The 20,868-nt window shown below is 36.8% G+C and overlaps 1 protein-coding gene across 2 annotated transcripts; it reads right to left on the bottom strand.

Annotated features, from left to right (window-relative positions):
* Positions 1-2,560: 2,560 nt before the first annotated feature.
* LOC110454600 (dual oxidase maturation factor 1-like) lies at positions 2,561-15,964 on the bottom strand. 2 transcript variants are annotated; one of them, XM_021504197.1, is made up of 12 exons: positions 15,757-15,964; positions 10,647-10,827; positions 10,350-10,407; positions 9,740-9,877; positions 9,284-9,388; positions 9,034-9,187; positions 8,608-8,822; positions 8,097-8,216; positions 6,900-7,042; positions 5,198-5,352; positions 4,862-4,915; positions 2,561-4,556 (listed from the first exon to the last, which is right to left on the bottom strand). In XM_021504197.1, the coding sequence occupies exons 2-11, from the start codon at positions 10,818-10,820 to the stop codon at positions 4,900-4,902; spliced, it is 1,278 nt and encodes a 425-aa protein (XP_021359872.1). In that variant the 5' UTR covers positions 10,821-10,827; positions 15,757-15,964; the 3' UTR covers positions 2,561-4,556; positions 4,862-4,899. The 2 variants fall into 2 exon arrangements, with proteins under 2 accessions (XP_021359872.1, XP_021359873.1); XM_021504198.1 differs by lacking the exon at positions 15,757-15,964 and adding an exon at positions 13,879-13,953.
* Positions 15,965-20,868: the final 4,904 nt, after the last annotated feature.

Here is a 20,868-nt window from a genome sequence, read left to right as displayed (position 1 = left end):
GGGGACAAAATGTACCACAGTGTCAACGTACAGGGGACAAAATGTACCACAGTATCAACCTACAGGGGACAAAATGTACCACAGTGTCAACAAACGGTGTCAAAATGTACCACAGTGTCAACGGTCGGTGACAAAATGTACTACAGTGTCAACGTACGGGGACAAAATGTACCACAGTGTCAACGTACAGAGACAAAATGTACCACAGTGTCAACGAACAGGGACAAAATGGACCACAGTGTAAACGTTCTAGGAAGAATTGTACTACAGTGTCAACGTATAGGGACAAAATGTACCACAGTGTTAACGTACGGGGACAAAATGTACCACATTGTCAACCAACGGGGTCAAAATGTATCACAGTGTCAACGTACAGGGACAAAAAGTACCACAGTGTCAACGATCGGGGACAAAATGTACTACAGTGTCAACGTACGGGGACAAAATGTACCAGAGTGTCAACGTACAGAGACAAAATGTACCACCGTGTCGACGTACAGAGACAAAATCTAACATAGCGTCAACGTACGGGGACAAAAATGTGTACCACAGTGTCAAAGAACGGGGACAAAATGGACCACAGTGTCAACGTACGAAGACAAATTGTACTAAAGTGTCAACGTACCGAGACATAATGTAACAGAGCGTCAACGTACGGGGACAAAATGTGTACCACTGTGTCAACGAACGGGGACAAAATGTACCACAGTGTCAACGAACGGGGAAAAAATTGACAACAGTGTCAACGTACCGAGATAAAATGTACTACAGTGCCAACGTATGGGGACAAAATGGACCACAGTGTCAACGAACGGGGACAAAATGTACCACAGTGTCAACGTACCAGGATAAAATGTACCACAGTGTCAACGTACGAGGACAAAATGGACCACAGTGTCAACGTACGAAGACAAATTGTACTACAGTGTCAACGTACGGGGGAAAAGTGGACCACAGTGTCAACGTACGGGGGTAAAGTGGACCACAGTGTCAACATACGAAGACAAAAGAGTCCCAATGGGCCTACATCGCTCACCTGGTATTAATATCACACTTGTAATCTTAAGTGGACTAAAATACAGTTACACCCAGAATATCAGTATTTGATTCATAAGAACCTATTAAAAGATTTAAACATACGACGCCTGTGACCTTGAATGTCGAAAAAGACATTAGGTTGAAAGTGGGTGAAGGTCATTCATTTGAATATACTTGGTAGTCCTTCATCCCAGCATGCTACAGGCCCAATGTCAGTACCCTGGGCCTTTTGGTTATTGAGAAGAAGTTGTTTGAAGATTTTAACATATTTGACCCCTGTCACTTTGAAAGTGGGTCAAGGTCATTTATTTGAACAAAATTGGTAGCCCTTCATCTCAGCATGCTACAGACCCAATATCAGTACCCAGGGCCTTTTGGTTATTGATAAGAAGTCGTTTGAAGATTTTAACATGTTTGACCCCTGTGACCTTGAAAGTGGGTCAATGTCATTCATTTGAACACACTTGGTAGCCCTTCATCCCACCATGCTACAGGCCCAATTTCAATACCCTGTGCCTTTTGGTTATTGAGCAGAAGTCGTTTGAAGATTTTACGACATTTGACCCCTGTCACCTTGAAAGAGGGTCAAGGTCATTCGTTTGAACAAACTTGGTAGCCCTTTATCTCAGCATGCTACTGGCCAAATATCATCAGCCTGAGCCTCTTGATTATTCAGAAGAAGTTGTTTAAAGTAAAAAGTTGGCGCCGGATGGACGACGGACGCCGCACCATCCCCTTCGGGCCAGGAGAGCTAAAACTATACCACAGTGTCAACGTACGGGGACAAAATGAACCACAGTGTCAACGTACGAAGACAAAATGGACCACAATGTCAACGAACGGGGACAAAATGAACCGTAGTACCAACGTACTAGAAAAGTACAACAAAGGAACTGAGGAGACACTGAACATTTAGAAAGATATCAAAACAGATGTGAAACGCAGTGATCTGAATGTGAGATTCCTAAACCACATATATGGCCCCACCATGATGTCAATTCCAGGAAAGTGGTTAGGTCGCTAACAATCTAAGGATGCAGTAAACATCCTCCTTAATTAACTAGGAACTAAAATTCCTAAATCGAAATTCAGGTGTTGATCATGGAATTCTTCGACGGATCTAAAAGTCTCGTTTATGGCTTTGATTACATGTGTTTTGTTGGTAAACAACTCGTATGTTTATCACGAAAATCAAGTTTATATAAATTGATGGTAGACAACTTGTTTCTTTATCATGAAAGCCCTGATTATGTAACTTGACAGTAACTATGTTATTTAACATGAAATACCTAGGTATGTTATCTGATAGGAAATATCTGTATGCATTATGAAAGCCCTGCGAATGTAATCGGATAGTTAACAACGTGTATTTATTATAAAATCCTAGTTATGAAATTTGATGGTAACCAACCGGTATATATATATATAAACCCTGACAGGTAACACGGTGTTCTTTTTCGTCTCACAAATGCGGAAGCAACTCGAACGAATAAAAGAATTAAGCGAATGCTAAACAATTGCGTTTTTTTGTGTTATATTTTATTTTCTGATTTTTGTTGTTACACAGCAAAATAACGACTTTAAATCGTCGTTTTGTCTCATTTCTGGTTGACGTGCGCCAATTAAGGGATATGGAGTTTTAGAAACCATGTTATCTTCTCTCGAATTTGAACTACATGTAATAGTACCTCATTAGTCCCTTTCAAAACTGCATCTATTATCATTATTTCGAGGAAAAAATACAATTAGACAAAATGACAATTTTAGTTTGAAATAGCAACAGATGTAGGCTAATTAGCGCGTGATTTTGTGTTTGTCTTAGCTTTTTCTTCTTTTAGAGGCAACACCGATGTCGATAGTGTGCAGCGAAATAATAAGACAATTATAATATATAATTTAAATCCCAGTTATTCAAGGGGAATAACTCTGCATATCTCCGATACTCGGGTCCCATGTTCACACAAAGGCGTACGTGTTCACCCTAGTCCGAGCGCTACCTATTTTAATGCATGATGTCCTAGGGTTGACATTGTTTAATTCAGAAAGAAATATATATATCATGATGAATGAAGATAAATTGATGACGTCTTATCATTTTGTTTCCAGAGAAATCCCTGCAGAAAAGAAACGCCTAGTGACGAAACGAATTTATTTCCTATTTCCTTTAATCTAGTTCTGCATACAGACTTACTTTATTGTACACAATATCTATGTATCAAAGTTTTATATAATCCATTAATTAAATTTGTTTGATATGAAAGAAAGTATTCGACGATTTATAGAGGAACCATGTCTTATGATCTGTATGTAATATCAACATTTTAACACCAACTCTGGACCTATAAGGACCATTGCAGTATTTGATATCATTGTCCTTTTTCTAAACACTAACCCAGTATCACGGAAACACTGTTGTTCTTAACCTTTTATTGTTACTTTGCCTTCCCGGACATATCTTTACAGGGGATGTTTTGACCTTGATTTGCAAACTTATGTCAATAATTTCAACATGCAAATTCTTACAAAAAAGTCATTTTATTATCTAAATTGAGCTAGTTAACAACAAGGTTGATATAACAACATTTAACAAAGTTAGTTAAATAGTTTTAGTAAGATTTGAGAATGTCGAAAACGGAAGAAAATACAGAAAATAGTAAATGACAATTAAGAATAAGTACACTTTACTAAAATATACATAGCTGAATAGAGAAACAGATTTTCAAGGAACAATGGTAATATATTACAGACACCGTACTTTGCGATAGGTTATTGTGCGTCAAATTTTAGCTTTTTGAACACATGTAATACAACAATTGATATGAAAACGCTGACAGTTATGACACTTTCAGATGAAAACATGCCTTTATTGAAGTGCTACCTGTCCGAACAATAAGCAATTCGAAGTTTCTGTTACATAAAAGATATAGCCCAAGGAAGTAAGCAGCTTAAACATCATGAGTGAATTGGAAGACAGTTTATCGATATCCGGATGTAGCAACGATATAATTTGGCATCGTGGAATTTGTGTGTGTTAAATTGTGGCTCATTTACTCCAAACGCGAAATAAACCAAAATAGTACCATATCCAAAATATCCCAAAGTACTTCACGTGTCACATATAAACATTCATTTTATGATCATACACACATGTATATGGCACTGTAATGAGGGCAAGTTTTAATACTACTTGTACAGGATATTTAAGGTAAAAAAAAATGAATGTGCAATCTACGTCTAGGGGAACGATGACAGATATTATGACGTCATCTATACATAAACACTATATACGGGCTTCTCGATCGCCATGATTGTTTTTAATGAAGATTATGCCACTCCATGTTTGGGCAACTAGTACTTCCTGTTTTATCGTTTAGGGGCGATGAATAAAACGGCTGTCCATCGAACCGCACATTTAACGTAAATTATCTGTGTAGTATACAATAGAGGTTCCTATCACAGCGTGTCCTCCGTCAGATAGTATACTTCTTCACATTGGTTGCCAGTTGTCCGTAAACACACTGGAAAAAAAATATCATGTTTTACACATATGAAAGAGTGAAAAAATAATAATAACATGGTTAGAAAACACATGTAAAATTGTGTAAGAAATGTTGAAATTGATGAAATGATCTAGATTATGAAATAATATATCATATGTCCAAATAATACATTGGTGTTATACCATATGCAGTTAAAAAAACTGTTTTACAAAGTATATAACATGAAATGTAAATATTTTAGCGTGTGTTGTATTGGAAGTTTATTGTACCTTATTACAAAACGGCACATGAGAGTTATCAAAATGTAACACTGTAAGCCTTACCAAAGGAGTCCGGTGTGCTTTAATATCATAACGTTGTCTTATACCCGATTAAAACTGGAAAAAGAATCAAAGGTAATATATCAATACACGAACCTATATACAATCACACTTATTTGACATGCGTAATAAAACACTTATTGTTGTGCAGTTTGAATAGGTTGGCGTGGCGTGGACATATTATTATTTGTTGAATTGTAATAGAAAAATAAAATTGTATAACATTTGTTTATTATGTCCTCTTGACAGAGATATCTCTTTCATAATACTATAAAATATGTTCATGCATAGATAGGCTTGCGATTCATCGTTTGACATGTCGGCCGAAGTTGTACTTACGCGGCATTCTCGTAGATCTCATCCGGAGACTCCTCTCCAGGAATTGGAGGCGGCGGCCTCCGGCGCGGAGCCTGCCATCGTTTGGTCAGGTTCCGCGACTTCCGTTTCTGGTAGTGGTCGTCTTGCCTCTGCTCCTGCTGCTGTACGTGGAACATCTGGAGAAGAAGATTGAAACAATTTGTCTTAATGTCTATTTTTCGACCCCACTTCCCCTGGAACCCTTTTGTTCTACCTCATAGAACATATGCATTGATGCAAGTACATTTATTGCATTAAAAGATGCATTCTGATTATAAACAATAACCAGCTAGAAGTTATCAGATCATTGCTGATAAAAGCTATTGTCAGGTTTTATTTGATACACACACAAAGATCAAAATAGAACATAGACTGTACGAACAGACAACAACCGAGAAAACGTCAAAACAATACACCAGAAATAGCTTCCTATAGAAACGTAGGCGAACCATGTGCTCCACAAGGGTAAGCGTTTTCTAACAATATATTTTAACCGATACAGTGTTGGTCACCAATGATCTAAGATGCGGTGAACAGGTCTTTAATCGTTATCGGAACAGACCTCTCAAGGTTCGATATTAAATCATGATACCAACTATAAAAATACATTTGAATTTAAAACACTTAGTCTGTTAGTAGGATGCATCTACTGTATCAGGAAAAGAATGATGAATTGCTTCTGAATTATCGGGAGGTAAATCTTCGAAGAATTTGATGCGAAACAAGACGTAAACTTCCTTCATTTTCCATCAGAGGACATTACATGGAAGTTCGTTAATATAACTATTATAGATAAATACGTTGCTAGGTGAGGAATAATTTAAACTTTCCCCGCGTTGTGGATAAGACAGGCAAAAGGGAAAGACTCTTAATATCTTGTCTGAGGCTTTGCCGAGGGCAGGACATTTAAGAATCTTACCATTATTGGTGGCGTGACGTCACGTCAGTGAATTGTTGACGTTATGTCAATACATTTTAGATGTGCCGTCATAAAATTGTTATAACAGTGGAATCCCCTCGTCTTTACACTAGGGTAAGAGTATAAGATTTAAGAAAAATACTCTTTCATGTCCAGGGGTGTAGGAAGCCTCGGGTTTTACCATTTAAAAACACATCGAGTGGAATTTTCCTATCCTACACCCCTGGACATGAAAGAGTATTTTTCGCTCATTTCAACAACCAGAATAAGCTCAGAAACCATGAAAATGCTACCATTTTGAAAACATCAATTTTTCCCTAGAGCTTTTCTGACGAATACGAGTTCATCAGCGAGAATTAACAAACCCCATATTTGCAAACAGAGTTTGCGCAGAAAAAATAGTTTCATATTTCTAACGTGTACGGTTGATATATCGTAAAAGGTTTTAATTTCACCACGTTGCCTTTTCAGCATTGCGGCATCGGTGTTTTCCAAATTCGTAACGTCACGTCATTGTTGAGCTATTGTGACGTCACGACCATGTAAGAAAGACTCAGCAAGCATGACTATCTTACATGGCCAGCGTTATCTTACATGACCGGATATGAGAGAAATAAATATCTTTGCCTGACCTGAAATGTGGAGAAAATATCACTTTGACCGACACGCATAGATATTGGAAACGATTTCGACCATCGTGTTAAAAGGAAGTGCTCTTGCTCAAACATCCACACAGTTAATACTGATCATCCTATGATGCCTTACCGGAGGTTCATATATCTCATCATCGTCTTCATCATCGTCGTCCTCGGCAGGAACAGGCGCGGCGGCGCGATGGCCATTCGCAGACGGTCCCGGCATCTCATCCATTTCCATACTGCCTTTGTCGCTCTTCTGTGTATTAATTTCTGAAACAAACAACGCCAACAACTATTAGTTTTGACCGTGCCTTAAAAAAAAAAGCAACTCCCTGATGACTGTTTAGCGAGTACTTTTATTAATGGATAGTTCCATGGCATTTGATCCCAAAATCCACACTTTATTAACGATCACTTTTGTTATAATCTATAATTCCGCACTACAGCCCAAACCCTGTAAGATAATCACTAGAAATACAAAGTAGGGTAGCGCCTAATTTTTAAAATGTTAGTTGGAGCAAGCCAACCAAATTAACCCTTTATTGCAATTTAGCAAATACTCTTACAAAAGGCAAGCTCGATGTGATCCCGTCGCTAAATCATGCTTCTCTAACGGCGTACTCATCTTATAGGACACGGAAATTACAACGAACAACCCACCTTCTCTTTCCGAGTGTTCCTATTATAGTCCAGTTAAAGAGAAATCCGTGACACAATCAACATTTTCTTAAAACATCCAGTCAATATTCGGTTATAGTAAAAATTCCGGCAAGAAAATAGGGGGATATACTGGAACCAGGACGGCAGTTTGTCACTACACGCATGCTCAGTACCTCAGGTTTTATAAAAAAAAAAAAAACCTTAGGAGTTATGTCCCATTTATTAGTATCCGTTTAGAGCTTTATCTGAAGTACTGCTTCTTGCTTTCCTCGTCAAAATTTTTAATCTTGGAATAGACCACCATTTTTGGAAGTTTTGTGCTTATGGTTTAGTTTGTTTTTTATATTTTGGCTTTTTTTATGAGTTCTGACACTTTTCCTTTATTCCGTAGCACGAACTACGGCTACTTATCGTCTTTCCCAATATTCATAATCAAATAACTGGTACCTTAGGTAGATGCAATCACTTTCACTTATTTGTTTTAATGCGGAAGCGTGGATGACAGATAACCTGTCGTTGACAGTTCTAATTTTTATAATTATCAACTTGACCCAAATTCAACTTGCCCTGAGACCAAAGTATAATTTCAATGCACCAGATGAAACTATCGACGTTGCATGATTTCAACGTATCAACATATTAACAACATGTCTGGCAGATATACCTTCCTCCTGGACTTCGTCAAGGTCCTGGAGCACATCGACACCGAAGAACGACGATATGACGGTCGGGTATCGCAGATCCATGACGTAGATGATGAGTCCAAGGATGATACAGATAATTCCTGTCAGACGATACCAATTTAATACTTATTCACATCTGACGGCAATAGCTTCGTAAGGTATCATTAGTAGTCTATAAACGTCACCAGTAAGCAAAACATTTAATTGTTCATGTTCATCATCTAAACGTTTACCTTTAAACCTAAGTTTACCAAGGGAAGTATATCTGCTATGTTCAATGATAGAGTGCGATTGTTAAAAAAAGTCGTTTCATTTGTATTTCATGCTAGTTTAATCTTTTGATACATTAGTTGCCTCTATTTTATTTGAAAACTGCATATGTAGAATGAATATGCTTCTTTAACCAAGAGGTGCAAGTTTTAAATGTATTATCAATAAACATCGAAGAAAGCTTAAACGTGTACATAGGGTAAATATACACCTTGTACTTACCAACAATGAGATTGAGCCAAAATGAACCGCCATATGTAAAAACTAATATCTTGGTGTCGGTGAAAGGGATCATCAATTCATTGAAGTTTCGTACCGACGCCCAGATTATGTTGGCTGATACCATTACAGCCCCCGTTAGCATCAACATGCAAGCCCCGTACCGCAGGAGGACGTAGAACAATATTACTGTCAGAAACCATAATGGTAGGGCCAACCTAGAGTTGCCAAAAATGCCGTGTTAGTACATATATGATATCGCTTTAATTCAAGTTATTTGAAATACGCTACATGTAATTTTGGAGATGTTTAGAATAAAACAATTTTACACGTTAAATGCTCATCGGCTTCTGTTCGAATTAATAATTCAGGTCAAGTTTTCTTTTCCCAGTCGATACTATACTATCCGTTATTTATCATACTACGTACCACATCATGATGTGAGCGTACCAGCCCGCCTGTCGATAATGACGCCCCCATCGTATCCCCTCCCCGTCGAAAGTGAAGTACTCGGCTATCCAGAGAATGGGGAGGGGTAAACCACGGAACTGGGCGGCTCGAAACTCACGATTAAACCTTCCAGCTAGAGAGAAATAAAGTTATTAGATAAGCATTTATAACAATGTATACTAGCTTTGATTAACGTTAATAAATCGACAGGAATTTACTATTAACTTACCAAATATTCCGAAGCCAAATCGTCCCTGCTCCCACCTCCAATCAAAGTGTTCGTTGTAATTGATAGTCTCATTTAAGTTATCCACGCTCTGAATCTCTGGTGTTCCTGTTCAAAATGATACACGCAAAGTTAAACGCCAAACAAAGAGGAACATTGCTGATGTGAGCGCGATTGGCCACCCCTGGCCCATGACAATACTCAGGTGATATAAAACATAATACAAGATACACGTTAGCCCGAGATATTGCATTAGATTCAAGACAAGAAGTCAGGGCAGACCTTGTTTAAAGAGGACAATGTCATTTGCTGACATATCTATTCATTAAGTCCTTCAATCCATCTGTGTGTACAAGCTGTTTTACTCAAGAATTCCTATCTTTATACAATAATGTTGTTGTTGTTGTTGTTAACGATACATTTCACCGTGTCCCAAAAGAAGGGTTATTTCTCCGCTACCTTTCAGTGTAATGTTAATCCCACGCAGTCCTATGTGGACCGCCACATCGGCGTGTATGTCTGCCTTGGACCCCGCTTTGTACTTCGTGGTCAGATCCTCGATTTCAGATACCTCCCAGTCATACGTGAAGTTGGTCACTGCAGTGGTACCACAATGAATATGAGAAATTAATAACAATTAACTGCAAACAGCAATTACTTTCATTCAGTCTGCTACAAGCCGAGTTTGACTTTATATTGTAACACCTAACTTAATACATGATAGATTATGTTTGAAATCAGGTTGAGGCAGACTTGATGTTCAAGATATCCGGAGATTAAAGACAAGCTCATACAGGGAATGTTTGTTATATTTCTTTCGCAAATTCGAAATCAACTTATGAAGATTTTGAGATCATGATAATAGTAAAAACCTTGTTGCAAATGTTGAATGTAAGACCCTGAAGAAATGGGAGCTTTATTTTTCACGCTCATGTTTACGAGACCGTAAAGGCTAGCATTGATTGGACGCCTACCTGTGAACAACACACGTGTTATCGTACTGCTGAAACTCTTAGCTATGCGTGTGATAGTTTGTTCGAAATAAAAACAAAGCGCCATTGTTACTTACGTAGTATAACGGCTCCAATGAACAAAAACGACGTGATTCGAATGAAAGCGAAGATTCGCTGAAAACAAAACGTAAAAAGAGTATGTAAAAAAACAACAGAGTTACCTAATACATGTAGTTATTTAACATATGAAATAAAGAGCACAACGCGTGCTTTACTAACCGCTGGTATTGAAGACATTGCTATTTCGTGTTATTATTTTATTTCACCTGCACAAGCATCAAGAAAACGGAAATCGGAGGAAAGGAGCTTGTTGATCGTTGTTCTTATATTGTAATCCTTGCTACTTAACTGACCTCTTTTCCTCTGATTCCAGGCAAGACGACGTAGAACGAAATGGCGAGGATAATGAAGGCGAAAATAAGGCCAGCCTCGAGGACGTCTGTCATGAACGCCGTCTGGTTGGGACCATAGTAGGTCGGGGCGCCATTTTCGCGGAAGGCGTCATATACGCCTGCGGGCAGACTCATCTTGCTCCTGTAAAATCAATTCGTTATGGTTATAGGTCTACAATGTTTCGGTGATAGACCTTTATCATGTGACCGTTTGAAAGGTTTTATAGAAGGTGGTGTTTATCTCTTTAACTGATCAGGACACGGATGAGAAATGTTGACGGGGTTGAGAAATGTTAACGGGATTGAGAAATGTTAACGGGGTTGAGAAATGTTAACGGGGATGAGAAATGTTAACGGGGTTGAGAAATGTTAACGGTGTTGAGAAATGTTAACGGGTTTGAGAATTGTTAACGGGGTTGAGAATTTCGATAGAAATGCACATATTAATTTTAAAAGTATCTTCTTTGAAATTCTAACAAATATGGTTACAGGAATACAGAGTAGTAGGACAACTTGTGAATCACATTGGAGAAATATTTAACTCACCAACTAAACAGTCAACCAACAACACTACATAGTTAAAAGTCACATTGGAGAAATATTTAACTCACCAACTAAACAGTCAACCAACAACACTACATAGTTAAAAGTCACATTGGAGAAATATTTAACTCACCAACTAAACAGTCAACCAACAACACTACATAGTTAAAAGTCACATTGGAGAAATATTTAACTCACCAACTAAACAGTCAACCAACAACACTACATAGTTAAAAGTCACATTGGAGAAATATTTAACTCACCAACTAAACAGTCAACCAACAACACTACATAGTTAAAAGTCACATTGGAGAAATATTTAACTCACCAACTAAACAGTCAACCAACAACACTACATAGTTAAAAGTCACATTGGAGAAATATTTAACTAACCAACTAAACAGTCAACCAACTACACTACATAGTTAAAAATCACATTGGAGAAATAATTAACTCACCAACTAAACAGTCAACATCTACAATACATAGTTAAAAATCACATTGGAAAAATAATTAACTCACCAACTAAACAGTCAACCAACTTCACTACATAATTAAAAATCACATTGGAGAAATATTTAATTCACCAACTAAACAGTCAACCAACTACACTACATAGTTAATAATCACATTGGAAAAATAATTAACTAACCAACTAAACAGTCAACCAACTACACTACATAATTAAAAATCACATTGGAGAAATATTTAATTCACCAACTAAACAGTCAACCAACTACACTACATAGTTAAAAGTCACATTGGAAAAATAATTAACTCACCAACTAAACAGTCAACCAGCTACATTACATAGTTAAAAATCACATTGGAAAAATAACTAACTCACCAACTAAACAGTCAACCAGATACACTACATAGTTTAAAATCACATTGGGAAAATAATTAACTCACCAACTAAACAGTCAACATCTACACTACATAGTTAAAAATCACATTGAAAAAATAATTAATTCACCGACTAAACAGTCAACCAACTACACTACATAGTTAAAAGTCACATTGGAGAAATATTTAACTCACCAACTAAACAGTCAACCAACTACATTACATAGTTAAAAATCACATTGGAAAAATAATTAACTCACCAACTAAACAGTCAAACAACTACACTACAGAGTTAAAAATCACATTGGGAAAATAATTAACTCACAAACTAAACAGTCAACCAACTACACTACATAGTTAAAAATCACATTGGAAAAATAATTAACTCACCAACTAAATAGTCAACCAACGACATTGTATAGTTCAAATATAGAGAGCACCTCTAAAACAAAGTGTAGTGTTTTATCAAAATGGTACTGATGGAGTTTATATATAACAATGTATATTAGACACGATGTTTTGCCGAGTGATTAAGACATTACGCGGGTAACTTATTATTAAACTGAACGTACAATAGACATGCAACTATCACTTTACTTTTATAACAGTATTTGTTAAATATATATAAACAAGTTTGGTAAAATAATACAGAGTCAGAAAGGATATAACGTTGTACTACAAACTAACAAAGCATGAACATTTCTAAAGAGTTTACTTCAATATTCCATCAACAGGATATTTCCAGATTGTCACTTCAATGCTTATATCATCAGCAAAGATTGTAAAGTATGATGAGAAGGCCTGTGTATGAGTGTGCTAGTACTTATTTCCTAATAGATACATTTCCTTTGTAAAATATAGTTTAAGCTAACACGTGAGTAAGCTAACGGCTAGATCAATTATGTTAAGTGTGCTTAGATAGTAGATTGACAAAACACATTTTCTGTCATCAAATAATTTGCACGTATTTTTCTGTAGAATTGTACTTTTGTAATGTGTTATCACATACATTTAGTACCAATCAATATATGTATAATACCACGTACAATACTGTATTATCTAATTACATTTAATACCAATCAATATATTTATAATACCACGTACAATACTGTATTATCTAATTACATTTAGTAACAATCAATATATGTATAATACCACATGCAAGACTGTATTATCTAATTACATTTAGTACCAATCAATATATGTATAATACCACATACGAGACTATATTATCTAATTACATTTAGTACCAATCAATGTATGTATAATACCACGTACAAGACTGTATTATCTAATTACATTTAGTAACAATCAATATATGTATAGTCCCACATACGAGACTGTATTATATAATTACATTAAGTACCTATCAATATATGTATAATACCACGTACAAGACTGTATTATCTCAGTACATTTAGTACCAATCAATATATGTATAATACCACATACGAGACTGTATTATCTCAGTACATGGGCAATTTGTTTGGTTGTCAAATTTGTAAATTAGAAAAATAGTAAAAGGATATATTTTGTCATTTTCAGTTGTAGTTTTTGATAGTGAGATATGCGTTTATATGCTTTGCTGGTCCTATGAAAGGCAGTTAAATGTGTACCAAGCCTACTTGGTAAATAATGTATAGCTGTTGGTTCTCCCTCGTCATTGTACAATCTGCCATACGTAATCTACATCTGATGTATCAATTGCGACGTCACAATATATAATATAGAAGCCTGTTAATTAATGACATTATCATTTGACGACGTCACAATTAGTCATACAGTACCAAAAGACCATACAAACCAGGATGACAGGAGCGTATGTGATGGATATATATGTACCACAGCAATGGTATGATAACGCGTATAAATAACGGGGTACAGGCGAAAGGTACTTCCTGGTAAAACAAGTTTAGTCGACAATCACGATCAGCAAATAAAGTTACACCCTGTTAACTTCCCTATTGGTAGTGGGCAAGTCGGTAATCCCGCCGTCCTATCTAATACCGTGTATGTACTCATTGTATTTTCATTTATGATTGATTGTAGACAACAGTGAGAGATTAAGAGAGGTTACATTGACCGCGAGCATTGTTTTATGGCAAAACAAGTTTTATTATTTAATATATATAGAATAACTTCTCTCACGATATAAACTGTTTTTAAAAACTTTCCGTACTTTCAAAATGCACGTCCTTAAATGACCTCAGCTCTTAATAGGTCGTTTAACCGAATGAAACCAAAACAAACTTAACAACTCTTGTACCCGCCACTGGAAAGGAGCTTTTTTCAGACAGTGTATCCCTGCTTAGAAATAAGATATATATTATGATAATAGTATAAAGAAATGTACTGCTATTTAGTTAGAGCATTGTAATGTAGGACGCTGTTACCGTATAGCTTACCTTAGTATCACTAGTATCATGATTGAACATTAATATAGAACATCTGCCTATTTTAAATATTGAAATATATGCAACGAAATATATTTCATTTTCATTTTGAATAGCTACCAACACATTGCTTCATAATGATACAATGAGACACTATTATACACCTAAGAACCACGTTATAACTTATGATAAATACTGCATCTGTAGGTATGGGACCTCATATGACTTTCATTCAACATGATATAGGAATCGAATCCCAATGTTTATTGGAGCCGAGCCTCCGAATTAATGATAACATATTCAATGAACATAAAAGCCACTGCAGTCGTAGAACTAAGCTTTAATGTGAAACAGGAAAAGATGCAAACTAGAACTCATCTTGGAAACATCCCACTAAAGCAGACGACAGCAATAGCACGTAAGCCTGATCGGCTATAGAGCTGATTTCGGTGCAATACAATATTTGTTAACTATGTTGTCCAAATAAGCATGCTTCACAAGGGCGAAAACAAAAAGTAATACATGTATACTTCACAAAGTTAGAAGACAAATTACAGAACAATACTTTTGCATAGCATGGTTCTGATTTTCATTGAAGTGTGACCGGCAATTTGACGTCATTCAGTTTAAATGACTTGCATACAGTGATAAAACATCCTCTACAACAAATCTGTTAATAAGTATATAGAAGTACATTAGCACCCGTGTATAACTTAAACTGCATGCATCGAGGTACAAACCCTCCTATCAACTGAATTATTCTACCTCGAAACACGGATTATCAGTTTCGTGTAACACTTAATTATTTCCTGTGTACATTTATATTGTTCCATGTGTATGTACTCATGTGTATGTGTATTTATACTCGTGTGTATGTTTGGCGATAAGCAAGTGAAAAGATTTTGTATATTCAGTCGTATATATTCAAAGTTAACTCTTTGCTGATTAAAAGGAGGTACTTGTGGTATCTGAAGCATAAAAGAGTATAACATTCCAGTGATGTTTACCTTATCGTTAGATAGTGAAGGGGAGCGGAACTATCTAGCATCAGCAATTGTATAACTAAGTGTTAGCTGTAGAACATTTTGTTCTAATGACAGAAATTAGCATTCCGATTCAATTGAGTAATTTATAAACTACAGCCTTATCAAAAATGTATTTCAATACCTACGTCCAAGTAAGGGACAGGTTAAATGTGAAATTCTCTTCCGCATACAACACTTAGACACTACAGTACATACCGCTATAGAACTTAACAAACATGTTATAAAACTTATCATTAAACTTACCTGTAATGCGCTCAAATCCTTTAGGAAAGTTGTCGAAGTAACATCAATATCACTGCCTGTCTTTTCTCGGCCTTTACCCACAATGTTATATTGTATACGGTTTTAAACTTCCTCGTTTTTAAGTCACGTGACTTGTGAATTGTTAAGCTGGTATATGTGTATATAATTATATCCGCTGTGTGCATGACTTGTCGATGTTCCGGAGTACAGCGTAAGTTACGATGTGACCTGGGGTACCACAGATGAATTACTACACGGGATGGTGTTCTCCTCCAGTGAACCCATACACAATTACAGTAGTAGTTGGTGGGTGTGTTGTGGTCGTTCAAGTAGAATGATTACATTTGCCATACAAAGTATATCACAAATCACAAAGTTAAGGACGAGTCTAGTAATGCGTACACATATAAGGTTTTACATACTATTATTAGTGATATAATGGAAGGATAATTAGGGCCCTCTCACATTTTTTCCGCATCACAAGTTGTCTAATGGTCGAAATTTTATCAATATATCATACAATCTTTTCGTTTTCTTTGCTCCAGATAGGATTTTGAACACTTGTTATTAATGAATTTACACTTAGTTGTTTGTAGCCAGTATCAAGTTTGCTGTTTACGCAATACGCCGTAGTAATCGTGTGTAAATCAGGTGCACTGTAATAAAAACAATTTCTACGGTTGATAAAAAAGCCAAATTAAATGACCAAGCCTAAAATCTAGATTCGGTGTCATCAACACTACTCTCTTTTACAGAGAGTACTAAAAGAGAGAAAAAAACAATGTCACAAGGGAATATTTTTATCTATAGGTTTTGCTGTGTTTTAAAGAACACGAATTAAATCAGTATAAATTGATATATAAAATTGCTTCGTGTCCAACGGCCAAACAGAAATTCTATGTCAGACCTTTGTATGATGAATGCTTTAAAAGGGTAGAAAGTAAACTCATGAACGCAATGAAATAAAAACAAGCATTGAGATATATAACTATTAATGAATCATTCAAAAATCATTGATTCGTGTGTTTCCCCTTTCGGTACTGAAAGCGCTAAGTTCCTGCCTGATGAGGGTTTTTTTCTTGTCATGTTCGCCGTGTTGTGTATCTTTTTCTATTCTTTTTTACTTTATTCCACTTCATAAATTAATGACCAGAAAAGAAGATGATTACACACCTGACACAATCCGAACTGTGTCAATGTCAAGGACTTATTCCGGAAGCTGCTGTTTTTCGCTGATCATACTTTCAATATCTTCCCAGTGGTGCTTGTTTCTGTAATCCCTTGCATTTTACAAACAGTTTAGTGGCATTCCCCTTCTTAAGCATTGGAGTAAATATGGATATTTGTTATTCTTCTGGGACGTCCAATTCCATCATCATTTGTTGACAAGCGAGGTGATGTATGGAACGGTTTCCTCTGCCACTAGTTTGTTGTATCCGGCTGTTATACCAGCCTCCCAAATTGTCAGACTTTCGAATTTTGGTCAGCCTGTAGCGTATACTTCTGGGTGACTGCTGTTATGTCCTAGGGTCAGATAGCATGTTTTCCTCGATTTTGTCGTTCTGGATCTTTGAGACTTTTAGACGTTAGATGTTGAATCAATTCTGGGTATGTTAGGTCGGGTATTGGCAAGTGTTTGGAAATGTATCTGTCACCCCAGAAAGGATCTCCTCCGGAACAGCAAGCCCTGTATTGTTGAGGGTGAGGGCATCCATTTCTTTTCCTGTTTCGTGCTTTTGGTTTCGCTTCAGCTTGTAAAACAGTTCGTTATTACCCTAGGAGGCCGTCATAATGTTCTCCATGACTTCTTTCAGAGGCATGTGAAAATCTCTGACTTGACCTTAAAGTGCGGTTTGCTTGTGTCATATTTAATGAATGCGAAGATGTCCGTCGCCTCTACGGGTGCTACGTCTACGAAAATGACGCGGGGGTTTAGGTTTATATATAGTTTCCACATCGGTTTTGATTTGATCAGACATCTGAAACTCTCTTCCTTTCTCCTTTAAAGATGATAGAAAAAGTTACAAGTTCATGCACAAAAACGTGCAGCGAATCAGTGTCGTGTAAGGAGAGTGTATTGCATCGTGTATTTAATTTTATTTTGGAGAATACAGTCAATCCAGAATTTGTACAAGTTGTTGTTAATGTCCTTTTCCGGTGAACTCTAGTAATGCCCGAAATCGGGTTCGTCCGTTCTGCTTAGCGAGGCTTTCATACCCTGTGTGTGTAATTGTACTTCTGAATCATGGCCATGGTAAACAGCTAGTCCAAAGTATCAAGCAGCGACTTCCATGTGGAATCGACCCAACTATTCTTTATCTTTATTTCATATTCAAGTATATATCATTAATTTTGACGCTGAAAACCAAATCTTTGAGTAAAGGCTGCCCGGAGATGAACGATGTATATTCTTTTTGAAGACCCTGATTTGAGGCCTGACACAATAAGCACTCGACGCAAGGAATCGAACCCGAGCTAATAAGAATATCTGGATCCAAACGCCATGAAAAACTCGAAACCTCACACTTACCCGTCTTGGCCAGGTGTCTTAATCATGATGGTTTCCATTTATGATTACTTAGTTGTATAAAAACACTGGTTACTCACTACACAGAACCGTACGAGTCCATAGAAACGACCAATGAATGCTAGTTTCTTTTTTATAAGATCCCGATATGACAATAAATATAATAGATACTTCATTCCTTCACATTTCCAGTGATTAGTTTGTGCTTTCACATTCTTTTGCCGAGGGCATGCAATTTCTGTTGTCTAGTAGTTCAGTACCTCATCGGTAGGTTTTCATTTCACTCTTTGATGTTGCAATTTGGTGCTGTCTGACTTTCTTCGACTCTATTAATATACAATATGACTTTTATAAAGTATCCTATCAGTGAAGATTATATACAGATACTTCGAGCCTATTTTCAAGACGAATGGAACACAATTCTATTTCCAGTACTATTGAAACAATATGCTTGACCGAATTAAGCTTTCTACTCAAACAACCGAGTTCAGGAGTAAATGCAAAGGCAAAGATGTGTTGCTACGAATACCTGGTTAATTTTCTGATCATTGTTGAATCTGCCAAATTTTGTGATATGGCTCCCTAATCACATTTCGTTACCTTGGAATCGATATCAGCTGGGACAAAGTCGACGACAGCACATCACATCCGATTATATATTTTTCTATGAATTATTAATGACGCAGTGGAACTTACCCTCCAAATGCCTACGGCTATGGTGGGAGTATTCTTCACACCTCTATTATCATCTCTATACCAGAAACGTGCCACTGTACGCCAATGAAATTGCATGTATGGAAAGTTAAATCGGACAGGTACAGCGGTAAAAGGAGGCAGTAGCTTCGTTTGACGAACGCTCTATGTGATAACCCTGGTGCCAAAGGCTAGTCAAAAGTGCTTTTGACAGAATATTTATTTTCAGAGACCAGAGCTGGCGAGTATAGTACATGACCGTGGATAATCGACCTATTAAAGGACTTAAAGCTGGGGGGAGGGCTATTATTTGGGTGATTACTTCTATATTTATTGTACTCTGGTTTTTCCTCCACATAAATGTTACATAAGTAAATAGACATACAAGTGTGGTGGTGTTTGAGGCGCGTCAAAGAGACGTAATTAATGCGGTAGGCTGCCATTGTGGTGGTGTCGATTGCTATTTGCTAAGACACTTGAGGTTCGTTAAGAAAAGGTTGATGTCTACAGCTAATCGGACTACCAAGGGTGCTGTAAACAATGGTTCCTTTACTAATTTAGCAGTCGTGTACATATGCATGCTGTCCCAGCTGATATCGATTCCAAGGTAACGAAGTGTGATTAGAAAGCCATATAACAAAATTGGCAGAATCAACAATGATCAGAAAAGTATCCAGGTAACCTTAGCAGCACCTCTTTCCCTTATGCCAGCATATACTCCTGAACTCATTTTAGCTATCAGCTTTTATTTCTAATTTTGATACATGTGCAAAATATCTTGCATGTGAATAAATCGACAACATTTAACAACAACTGTTTCTTTAAAACTCTTTTGTACCTCTTTTTCTCCTTCCCTCCTTCCTCCCCCATCCCTATCTCTTCCATATACTTATATGTATGTGTACAATATTAGTCAGTAACGTCCAAGCGCCGTTCATAAAAAAGGAGACGGATTAACATCAGTACTTTGTACTTGTTTTCGAATCATATATGTATATCATGTTTGTATTACTGGAATATTATACCGATAATAAAATATATTTTAAACTAAATCGAGGTGAACTGGTGAAGCACATGTTCCCACTTTTCTATGTTGTAGGTGGTGCTGAGATTAGAGGGGTAGAGAGACGGGAAGGTTCCATAACAAGGTTACACAGAAAGGTTACCGGAGAATCCACAATCGGGACCTACTCTAAACATGTCTATGTTGTAGGTGGTGCTGAGATTAGAGGGGTAGAGAGACGGGAAAGTTCCATAACAAGGTTACACAGAAAGGTTACCGGAGAATCCACAATCGGGACCTACTCTAAACATGTCTATGTTGTAGGTGGTGCTGAGATTAGAGGGGTAGAGAGACGGGAAAGTTCCATAACAAGGTTACACAGAAAGGTTACCGGTGAATCCACAATCGGGACCTACTCTACACATTTCTAAACCTGCTTAAACTTTGTGATGTTCACGCTGTTCACGGTTTTCCATTCGAGGTTTTCCTTCCAAAAAAATGTATATTGCATATATAGCTTTAGGTTTTGCCTAATTTTTATTTCTACCTGGTATATATCACATAACCTGTCCGACGAAATTTCCTTGCTGGAGAATCAAACACATGCTTAACTGTGTTAAAAGACAATTAAGTATAGTTAAAGCTTGTAAAACAGCTACGTCATCTGTCCTTCTCCTTCTCCTCATCATGTATCAGCTTTCACAAGAAGTTCGGTTTTTTGTCCGATATGATAAGTTCGTTTGGTGAATATGAACTTTTATCACTTATATTAATGTACATTGTGTGAATTTATCGCAAAGTGACTGAAGTCTTTTGCCGTCACTAAAAATTGTAAAAAAAATACAATTTCGTCAAAGTCCTTCCTTGACTGCGGCTGGTTGGGGGGGGG

The sequence above is a fragment of the Mizuhopecten yessoensis genome, unplaced genomic scaffold, assembly GCF_002113885.1.
Source record: "Mizuhopecten yessoensis strain PY_sf001 unplaced genomic scaffold, ASM211388v2 scaffold7939, whole genome shotgun sequence".
Taxonomy (NCBI): domain Eukaryota; kingdom Metazoa; phylum Mollusca; class Bivalvia; order Pectinida; family Pectinidae; genus Mizuhopecten; species Mizuhopecten yessoensis.
This window is presented reverse-complemented; position numbering and strand designations above follow the sequence as displayed.